The following is an 11,462-nucleotide window of genomic DNA, read 5'->3' as shown; positions in this document are numbered from 1 at the left end:
GCTCCCACCGGTCCTGAGGATGGGTCGATGATTTGGCCTGTCTCCGCCGGCCTCACGGACTCACTTTCCCCAACGTGGAATGAGAATGGTCCCTACGTGGACAATTAGGTGCCCGTCAGCGAATCCTCGCCCTCCAGGACATCCCAATCCACATTGGCAACTACCTTGTCAAAATCCTCATCGTCGTTGTCGTCGTCACTGCCTGTCTCCTCTCCTCGATCCCGTGCTTGCTGCTTTCGTAGCATCTTCTTCTTGAGCTCCCTCGTCCTCCTATCCCACTCGGTCGTGGTGCCATTTGCTGTCGCCAGGATCTGGTCCTTCGGCAATGGAGCCGGGCTATCCCCAAAGATGAGTCTCTTCGGCTGGTCCCGCTATCCCGAGGTCAGCATCAAGGGGTTAGAAATTCAAGTGAAGAGGAGGCACGGGAAAAGGGAACTTACGAAATCGATGAACCCCAGTTTCGGCCACATTGGGGGATGCCCTGGCACCGAATACACAAAATCAAGGACAACGTCGGCGCTGTCTTTCAAAGGCTCCATCGCCTCCTTGATCTGGTGCGCCACTTTGGTGGGAGAGAGCGCTTTGTCGACGAGCGTCGTCCCTTCAAGCAATGCCCCGGGCACCATCAGGTACAGGGGGAGCGCGCGGCTCATCAACGGCGCCACCCTCCGCGTATGGTAGGCACCAATGATCCCCGATCCCTTTATGCCCCTTCTGCAGAATTTGGAGGGCGGCGAGATGGTCCTTGATCCTCTTCTTATCTTTGTCCGGGACACCCCACTTCCATGACCCTGGGACCTCTTTGATGATGCACCCGGAGAACACCAGCAAGGGGGCGGCCATGTCGTCCTTGACGTAAAACCAATGCGAATGCCACCCCTTATTGGAGGTCAACAGACGCATCGACGGGTAGTCGTTCACCCGATTGTTGCGCAGATGAATGCTGGCACATCCCATCGGCATACTTAGCTCTTGCTTCCCAACCCGCTTCTTCGATAGGTTGATGGTGAAGAGATACCACCATAGATCAAAGTGGGGACTAATCCCTAGGAACCCCTCACATAGGGCGATGAATGCCACAATGTGCTGGACCCCATTGGGAGTAAGGTGCTGCAACTCCACCTGGTAGTAATCCAACAGCCCTCGAAGGAACTTATGAGCAGGTATGGTGAATCCCCACTCATGGAAGTGAGCAAAGGACACGACATATCCTTTGGGCGGCGATGACTCGTCCTCATCACCGGGCAGCCGCCACTCCTCGACGGTGGTCAACGGGCAAAGGAGGCCACAGCGAACGAGGCCCTCCAGGTGCTGAGGGGTGATGTTGGATCTACACCACGGCTCCATTGAAATGATGGGGAAGGGGGTGGATGCGAGCTTGATGGCGGCTATGATGCGGATGCAAGCTTAACGGCGACAGCGATGCGGGTACAGGAGGCTCAGGCGATTGGCGACAGAGGTTGTAGATGCGAAGGCGAGGAGTCGAAGTATGAAACCTTGGGGGCGAACCCCGTGGTTTTATAGGGGCGACGGATGCGAGAAGAGCAACCGCCCGCCTCGGTCTCCGAGCCTACCACGATACACCACCATGTCACATCGCGTGATATGCGCCCGCGATCCCTATCCTTTCCCACCAAAATCACGCTGGGAGTTTCACCTTCCCAAGCAGACTAAGACTCTTTTCCCACAGAGGGGATACGGGTCAAAAAGCTTTTTCTCCGACCCGCCTAGGCCCAGGAGTCCAAGGGCCATCCCAACAATCTCGACGGCCGTCCCAACGAGGGATGGGCCCACGAGCGACCAGAACTCAGGCACACAAGCCTCAAGGGAGCCTCGAGGCGCAATCAAGTCCCAACTAGGCAAACTCGGGATGAATCCCCGCGAACGGGATACCAGGGTGTCCTTCAAACTGTCTAGTTGACAAAAACCGAATCTCACAGCCATACCTATAAAGGGTCCGAAATTACCCCCTAGGCGATTCTATCCGAATCCCCGGGGGCTCAGGGGCTACACCCGACGGGTGCGCTCGCGCGCACCCTCTGGCGAATCAAAACACCCCCGGGCGATTCTGCCCGAATCACCGAGGGGCTCGGGGGCTACACCTATCGGGTGCGCTCGGGCGCACCCTCTGGCAAATCAAAATACCCCCCGGGCGATCCTATCTGAATCACCTGAGGGCTCAGGGGCTACTGTCAAGGACCTAATACCGGGGTACCCAATGAGGTGGAATTAATAACCATCGAACATTAACGCTTCCGGTCTGATAAGAACGCTACTACACTTCTTGCTCGAACGATGGAAGATCGGTTCCACCTCGCCTGACCCTAAGGGCTAAGACTCCGCCTCACCCAACGGCGAAGGGCTAGTTCCGCCTCACCCGACGTCCGAGGGCAGGCTCCGCCTTGCCCAATGTCTGAGGGCAGACTCCGCCTCGCCAGACGGCTGAGGGCTAGTTCCGCCTCGCCCGACGTCCGAGGGCAGACTCCACCTCGCCCGATGGCTGAAGGCTAGTTCCGCCTCGCCCGACGTCCGAGGGCAGACTCCGCCTCGCCCGATGGCTGAAGGCTAGTTCCGCCTCACCCGACGTCCGAGGGTAGACTCCGCCTCGCTCGATGGCTGAAGGCTAGTTCTGCCTCGCTCGACGTCTGAGGGCAGGCTCCGCCTCGCCCGATGTCTGAGGGTAGACTCCGCCTCGCCCGACGGCTGAGGGCTAGCTCCGTCTCACCCGATGTCCGAGGGCAGGCTCCGCCTCGCCCGACGTCTAAGGGTTGGCTCTGCCTCGCCCGACGTTTGAGGACAGGCTCCGCCTCGCCCGACGACCACACCCTGCTCCTTCATAAAGATGAGCACATGGTACGACATGACATTCGAGTCAACCGCAGTACCGAGTGCCATGCCCTGCATGCCTGCAGGAAGGTACTGTCAGGATACGACGGGACGGGCGCTTTAGGCCCTTTCCGGCCTGACGGAGCCCAAACAGTGTTGTAGGCGCTGACTTTTGTTCCACGGTGTTGTAGGCGCCGCCATCATCCCTCGGACGTGGATACTAACACGAGCATACAACAACAACTATGATCCAAGACAGAACTCACATCATCTACAGTGACGAACACGCCATTCCTGACATGATCTGCCCTGTTAGCAGGGCAGGCACAGTTGAAAAGGAAGACCCGGCTCCCTCGAAGGACCTTCTCTATCTTTGGTTTTTTCTTCTTTCTCCCATCTGTAACCCCTGCTCCCCCCTTGGTCTATAAAAGGGAGGGCAGGGCACCCCACTAAGGGCCCCCGATCGATTTCATATAGAAGACGACGGATCAATTCCACACACAACACACAGTCAAGCTACAACCGAGCTCTTGGCGTCCTTTCGACCTTTCCATCAGAGACTTGGGACCAGTCCCTCTCTCGATCGTTTGTACCCCCTACTACGAACTTTTTTCGGTACTAATAATACGAGCAGCAGCAGACTGGACGTAGGGATATTCTGCCCAAACCAGTATAAACCTTGTGTACTTTAGTACACCATCTGAGCCTAACGCGCAATAATTATAAATTTACTAGCCGATGTTTGTTTGAAACACCAACAAGTGGCATCCAAGTACTCGTTGTTAAGTACCCAGCTTCGTAGTCCTAGTAGGGGGCACGCCATTAACTCGTGGTTGAATCATAGATACGATCGACGGTCTTCCGAGTTCCCTTGAGAGCCATACTCATAGATATGAATAAGTGCTTGTTCGAGTACCATAGTTTCCAAGTGCACACGCGATGCGGTTAAGGACTGGCTAACAGCTACTACGAGTACCCCCTCGCTCGAGGTTTGATTGGGTTGGCTTGAGTGGTCCCATTATTTGGGCCAACGGTATGAACCCTACCTTTTACACGGGCTGGAAGGCGAAACATTGAGGTTCGAAGAATCAGTTGGAGGGTGAGCTTGACTGTTGTTTTCCTATTTTGAGTGGTCGCTGTGAAGCATACTTCGCTGACTAGAATATAGCCCCCCGCGTGCAGGGTGTTTGCTGCCGATGGTGTGATATGTTGTCGTGTTGGTTTAGTGACGTAAGTCAGTGTCACAAACAAAATTCCCCAATTAGAGCATGTCGTGTAGGTACCTAAATCGAAGAAAAAAGCAGACATGCACCATAGTGTGCTTGTTATGTGTAGTAGCCCCTAAATTTCTGCTAAGTCGGAGGCCAACTTAGAACAAGTAAGCGGAGAGAATGTATGTAACATAAAGGAAACAATTGTGAAAGTGACTTAACTTATCCAAAGAGACGTTGGTGCCATTGTCGTCGATGATAGCAACATCCTCAATAGCATCATCGAATGGTGGTGGTCGAATATGTGTCTGGGTGATTGTTGAGGGGCGCAGATGATGTCGAGTGCTGCTACGAACACAATGACAGGAGACGGCTGGAGGTCGAGAGCCGCGACAAGAGGTCATGCACCGCAGCTTAAGATGGCGACAAGTCATCCATTCTAAATTATAAGACATTTCTAGAGACTTGCACACGCTATGTTTAGATATATTGCAAAAGAAATATATAAAAAATATATCAAAATGTCTTAAAATTTAGAACGGAGGGATACGACTGTATATGCGAAAAGAACACTTAGCTGAAACCAACTCATACCGAAGACACAAAAATTGGTAACTCAAACATCATCATCAGTAAATAAAAGTGAAAATAGAAGCACATGTAATGCTGCTATCCTATCCGCATGCGGCTTGAAATAGTAGCTTTCTTACAATCGTGTGTCCGGAGTTGGTCATGGTTACTTCAATCCTGATTCCTGAAGTAGCAGCAGTGACGATCTCTTTCCTACAAAAAGACGTTATTTGTCCACCAAGGACCATCGCTGCAGTGCTATAACCGACTCGACTGAATCTGACCTGAAAAAAAGGAGCACCCACACACGAGCGCCCAAGCCCCAAAGGCCGGACGATCCATCTCCTGAGCTCTGAACGCACGTGTGTAATGAAACGAACCCGGCGAGCCGAAGCGAAGCGAGAGTCCGGAGTCCCTGCTGGTCTGCTGCGCTTGCGCACCCAATCATTTACCCCCCGCGCAGCACCAGAGCCTAGAACCGCCACTCCCCGGGCCCACCCGCAGCGACCCGCAGCGCCCGAATCCGCGCAGATCCGCGATTGGTCGACGCCTCCTCCTCCTCGTCCCCGTTCCCCTCCCCCTTCTCCTTCCCCGCGTCGCTCGCAGCAGCCCCGCCCCGACAAATTCCCCCATTCCCAAATCCCCCCCCCCCCCCCCCCCCCCCGAACTCCCCGCCGCGCCCGCTCCGCATCCTCGACCCGCTCCCGCCGCCGCTCGCCGCCGTACGGAATCTCAGGTACCCGGTCGCCGCAGCAGCTCCCGACCCCCCGCTCGCGCGGCCCCGCCTGGATTCTAGGGTTTCGGTTGGGCCGACCCTAGGGGGTCTGCAATTCGCGGGCCGGGCTCCACGCCCCGGCTCCCCCGCGCCTCGGGCGCCGATCGCCGCGAGCTGCGCTGCCCCCGCGCGGTCGTGGGCGCCATTTCCACTCGTTGGGCTGCCTGCTGATACATGCGGCCGCTGCCACACTGCCTCTCTTCCTTCTCCCACGTATGGCTTCACTCTCTTGCTCATATGGGTGCCCTGTGTCCAGCTACCGCGCGAGGGATGACCTGAGCCTCCGCCTGCTGCCAAGATGAATGTGGGGCAGGCTGCCCACCTGTCCGGGCAGATGTCTGGGCAGACAGCGCAGATGAATCAGGTTCCCGGCACCGATGTCGGCGTTGGTGTTGGCGTTGGTGGCGCTGATGGGCTGCCACAGCACCAGCCAATGCAGGAGATGGCGGCGCTCTCGGGAACGGACCAGCAGTTTGTCATGCTTCGGACCGCTATGCGCGAAAAGATGTATGTGTTTATTTACTACTGTTGGCTTAACTAAATACTCCAGTTGTAGTCAGGTATTGATTGCACTGAGTTAGTGAGCTTCGGGCTGGCTGAATGGCAACATATATCCTGATACCAAGTGCCAGATCCAAATTGTCTACATGCCCCTACAAAAATATTACCTTATCAAACTTCGTGCTTATAAATTTATTTCCTTGCCATAATTACGAATGCGACAATGGATGCATTACTTATGTTGTTGGCTTTCCTAAAAAATTTTGAGGTTTATTGATTTCCCTTCCTATAATCGCCCAAAATTTAGGTTTGTGACAGATTTTTCTTCAACCCGATAGAGGGTATATGACATCTTTTTTTACTATTCATGCAGATTCGAATATATAGGAAGTAAACAATCATCAGCTGAGTGGCGGAAGCGGTTGCCAGAACTGGCAAAGCGGCTTGAGGAGATCTTGTACAGAAAATTCCCAAACAAGGCATTGCTATCCCATTCCCTTCATCTTTTGCAAGGCTTTGTTGGTATACTAGAGATCAAGTATATTTCTGGGGAGCAGAATAAAATCTTGCTGTTTCATCGCCATTTTGTTTTTTTGTTCTTGTATTGTTTGAGCAGAATGACTACTACAATATGACGAAGGGACCAATCGAGCCGCAATTGCAGTTTGCTATTAAGACCTTGAGCGCTCAGAACCAACAAAATCAACGAAACCCACAAGTGGAAAGGCAAACACCACCTTCATCCAGCTCAAATCTGGTATATCTCTGTGCATTTTAATTTTTAATACTTTAACCTTCTTTGTTTAACCTAAAATTTTGCTAGACCAAAACTATTTATTATTTTGGCCCTCACAGTCAACTCCATACCTTAAGAGGGATGGGCATGAGGTCATGATAGGCAACGAGAGGACGACCCTCCAAGGGTTTCCCACCGTTGCAACCGTCGGTGGAGGTGACCTGTACCTCAGCCCTCTCTGTCTCCCCCCACGTCTCTCCCTTCCATCTCTTCTCACCTCTATTTTTCATCACTGAGTCGCCCCATGCAGCTTCCTCATCTATGGTCGTTGCTGCCATCACCTCTGTAACTTCCTCCACAGCCCAACTCTCTCGGTGCGCCCATCCCTGCCTGTGGTTGCCACCTCTCCACCACATGTCGTCGTTGTGGATGATGGGGTCGCTGGGTCCCCTTGTGGATCCAAGTGTCCCCCCATCAACCACTCCCAATGGCGCTCCTGACTCCAGAAGCTGAGCCCCCATCTCGGTCACCACCAGTCGCACGACCTCATCCACCAACTCTGTCAGCCTCCATGGTCGATATTGCCAAGGCAGTAGCCCCTTTATATGGCTAGTGTGAGGTACTGACATTTAGTAGAGCTAATTCAAACAACAAAGTTAATAAAGTATGTGGACTACACAACGCCACATTTACTTGCCTTTACCGACGATCAAGCGAAGAGTTGAGCATGCTCCAAAGGCAAACCACCTTATTAGAAGCAAATCTCAATACCAACACCATTATACAAACAAATGCAAACATGAATAACACACTAGAGCCTCACACCCACCGTTCAAGCACCTACCTATGCACTACCATTCATGACAGCTACACTATTCCTTTTCTTTTTTCATATACTTATAACCATGCATTAAAAAATCTCAAACTCTACTAGATCTTAGAAAACTTCATGATCCAAACTCCGAACAACGTGTATGGGTAGTCAAACAGAATGCATTCGACGAGGCCTTCGTTTTCATGGCCTCTGATCATCCATTTGAGCAACTAATCAAAAGGTTAACTTTGTTTCTCTTTAAAGTGCTCGGTCAACCTTCTATAAAATTTTCCTAATCCATACTAAAACATGTATTTATTCCTTATGCATTCCTATGTGTTAGTGAAGGTGAAGAATACGCTTCATGTTAGTGAGGGACAAATCCATAAGAAGTTGAGATGCCACTTTTGCAAGAAAATTGGCCATTTAAAGAAGGATTGTCTGAAGAGGAAGAAATGGTTTGAAAAGAAAGGTATACATTATGTTTCTATATGCTTAAAATCAAATAGTACCGGGTGGCTAGATTCTGGTGCTACTATTCATGTTTCACATATTATGCAGGAATTCTGTATGATCCAACCCATAAGCGGACCGAAAAAGTTCTTGTACATGGGAATATGATGAAGGCCTAAAGTGACTGGATCGAGACTTATAGAATAATCCTCAAGACTCGTCTGCACTTAGATTTGAAAAGGTGTCTTTATGTTAGTGTCCTAGAAATCTTGTGTCTATGTGCAAGTTGGATGTAATAAGTTTTAAGTTTATGGTTGCTGACTGTATGTTTTCATTATATAAGAATAAATACTGTTATGGTTCTGGTATTTTAATTGATGGCCTATACCATTTCAATCTTGATGATGGTTTTGCTAGATCCCCGTTTCATGTTAAGCATATTGTTGGAAAAACATAGCGCGCATAATGAGAAATTGGCTTTCTTGTGGCATAAGAGATTGGATCACATATCCAAAGAAAGAGCTATGAAGCTTGTGAAAAGTGAAATACTATCTCATTTGGATTTTGTTGACCGGAATGTATGTGTGGATTGCATTAAAGGCATGCAAACCTCGCATAGTTGATACACACTAATATTTGTGGTCCCTTTGACGTTCCTTCTTGGGGTGGTGAAAAATATTTCTTCTTTTTTATTGATGATTTCTTATGTTATTGATTCTATATTTGTTGCATGAAATATTTCATTCTTTTTATTGATGATTTCTCACGTTATTGTTATCAATACTTAGCTGCAAGCATCCTAGACGTGTTTTGTCAATGGGTGGAAAGGCAACTTGATCGGGAAAGTAAAGGTTAAGAAATCTGATAGAGCGGTGAATAGTTTAGAAAGCATGATGAAAATGGTCAATGTCCAGATCCATTCGCAAAGTTACTTCACAGTCATGGCATTTGTGCGTTTATTGTGCCTAAAACACCTTGTCAAAACGAGGTGGATGTAAGACACAAGCCCACTCATGGAAATGGTTAGGAATATGTGAAGTTATTCTGATGTACCTTTGTCTTTGTGGATGCACGCATTAAGGATCCTCGTGTACTTGCTGGATAGAGTTCATGGTAAGGCAGTTCCTAAGACCCTGTATGAACCATGGATAGGAAGGGAACCTATTTTAAGGCACCTATGTAGGACTCATTGAGGGGGTAGGGCTGTCGAGGTTGTAGACCCGGTCGTGGGCATTAGGAGTAGGTCTTCAGACCCATCCCAACACCCCTCATCTACAACCCAACTCACAACCCCTCCATAACCAGGGCTAGGTCGCTCCCACGTCCCCGCTAGGCTAGTCGGCTGCCTTCCCCCTCCTCCTCCTCTGTGGCCACCTGGCCGGCCACGGCCAGCATGCAACAGGCGCCCTGCGCCCAGGCCGCTAGTCGCCCGTCAAGCAATTAATAACGGGATGAACAAGTTTGTGCTCATCATCAAGCAATGGCATCTATGCTTGTCGAGCTAATAACGAGATGAACAAGTGGTGTCGGGGACCTAATACCGGGGTACCCAATGAGGTGGAATTAATAACCATCGAACGTTAACGCTTCTGGTCTGACAAGAACGCTACTACACTTCTTGCCCGAACGACGGAAGACCGGTTTCGCCTCGCTCGACCCCCAAGGGCTAAGACTCCGCCTCGCCCGACGGCTGAGGGCTAGTTCCGCCTCGCCCGACGTACGAGGGCAGGCTCCGCCTCGCCCGATGTCTGGGGGCAGACTCCGCCTCGCCCGATGGCTGAAGGCTAGTTCCGCCTCTCCCGACGTCCGAGGGCACGCTCCGCCTCGCCCGACGTATGAGGGCAGACTCCGCCTCGCCCGATGGCTGAGGGCTAGCTCCGCCTCCCCCGACGTCCGAGGGCACGCTCCGCCTCGCCTGACGGCTGAGGGCAGGCTCCGCCTCGCCCGACGACCACACCCTGCTCCTTCATAAAGACGAGCATAGGGTACGACATGACATTTGAGTCAACCGCAGTACCGAGGGCCATGCCCTGCATGCCTGTAGGAAGGTACTATCTGGATACGACAGGACGGGCACTTTAGGCCCTTTCTGGCCTGACAAAGCCCGAACAGTGTTGTAGGCGCCGACTTTTGTCCCACAGTGTTGTAGGCACCGCCATCAGCCCTCGGACGCGGATACTAACACGAGCATACGACAACCATTACGACCAAGACAGAACTCACATCATCTACAGCGAAGGACGTATGGTCACTTCCCCGTCTACTCCCCGAAGGGTCAAGGCTCGGCTCTCTGGCATGCCGCACCGTTCACCGTTGTAGGATGGGACGCACCCACTTGTTGAAAGAGGCCAGGGCACGACCCTATAAGGATCAGCGAACACGCCATTCCTGACACGGTCTGCCATATTACACAGGGGAAAAGGAAGACCCGGCTCCCTCAAAGGACCTTCTTTACCTTTGGTTTTTTCCTCTTTCTCCCATCTATAACCCCTGCTCCCCCTTGGTCTATAAAAGGGAGGGCAGGGCACCCCACTAAGGGCCCCTGATCGATTTCATATAGAAGACTATGGATCAATTCCACACACAACACACAGTCAAGCAGCAACCGAGCTCTTGGCGTCCTTTCGACCTTTCCATCAGAGACTTAGGACCAGTCCCTCTCTCGACCGTTTGTACCCCCTACTACGAACTTTTTTGGTACTAATAACACGAGCAGCAGCAGACTGGACGTAGGGACATTCTGCCTGAACCAGAATAAACCTTGTGTCCTTTAGTACACCATCCGAGCCTAACGCACAACAATTATAAATTTACTAGCTGGTGTTTGTTCGAAACACCGACAGTTGGCGTGCCAAGTAGGGGCCTTTGCGTGTTCCAAATCAGGCCTCGGATGGCTAGCCACGCAATCAGCTGGGTCCCAGGTGCACACGTGCGTTTCGGTGACCTGGACTTCATCGTCACGGTGGGAGGAGAGTTGGCATTGGCCCAGGTCACCATCCAATCTCTCCCCTCCATTGGCTTCAACTACGGGAGGCTTGAGCGCCAGCTCGGCGTCTCCCTCGGACCCCAGCCATCCAGGGAGGACCCACGTCACCTCACCCTCTCTCTGGAACACTCCGCACGGAGCGCCTCGATGGCGCTTCCGTTCGGTCTCCGTAACACCGCGGCAACCGTAAGCCACCTTGTGGCACAGCGCACGATCCCGTCTCCCGCGAACAACGAGTTTATGGGGATGATTGAAAGCGTCACGGAATCCCTCCACGGCCTCCTCACGGAGGAGCCGAGGTCGGACTCTGGCTCTGACTCCAATAGGGGAGCCATCACCCCTCCCGGGAATGTTTCATGGCAGAAACCCCCGAGGGACACATCGAAAGCATCTCCGCGGATGAGACTACCCCGGTAGGCAACCTTGGCGGTGGAACCGAAGCGGGGACAGCCGCCCTACCTCACGTAGGGGAGGAGCAGCTGAGAGCCCGAAAGCAGGGGATAGACAAAGCTGGACAACAGCTTGTTTGGGAGTACGCGGAGGTCGATCAGGTGATCGAACGCCACGGAAACGGTGGGTGCGCACACGCC

The 11,462-nt window shown here is 52.1% G+C and overlaps 1 protein-coding gene across 1 annotated transcript; it reads left to right on the top strand.

Moving 5' to 3' along the window:
- The first annotated feature begins 5,184 nt into the window (after positions 1–5,184).
- On the top strand, positions 5,185–8,285 carry LOC136471070 (probable histone acetyltransferase HAC-like 1). Its single transcript, XM_066468806.1, has 6 exons — positions 5,185–5,343; positions 5,639–5,889; positions 6,257–6,362; positions 6,500–6,640; positions 7,782–7,905; positions 7,995–8,285. The coding sequence occupies exons 2-6, from the start codon at positions 5,681–5,683 to the stop codon at positions 8,063–8,065; spliced, it is 651 nt and encodes a 216-aa protein (XP_066324903.1). The 5' UTR covers positions 5,185–5,343; positions 5,639–5,680; the 3' UTR covers positions 8,066–8,285.
- The last annotated feature ends 3,177 nt before the right edge of the window (positions 8,286–11,462 follow it).

Source organism: Miscanthus floridulus, chromosome 8 (genome assembly GCF_019320115.1).
Source record: "Miscanthus floridulus cultivar M001 chromosome 8, ASM1932011v1, whole genome shotgun sequence".
Classification (NCBI taxonomy): Eukaryota; Viridiplantae; Streptophyta; class Magnoliopsida; order Poales; family Poaceae; genus Miscanthus; species Miscanthus floridulus.
This window is presented reverse-complemented; position numbering and strand designations above follow the sequence as displayed.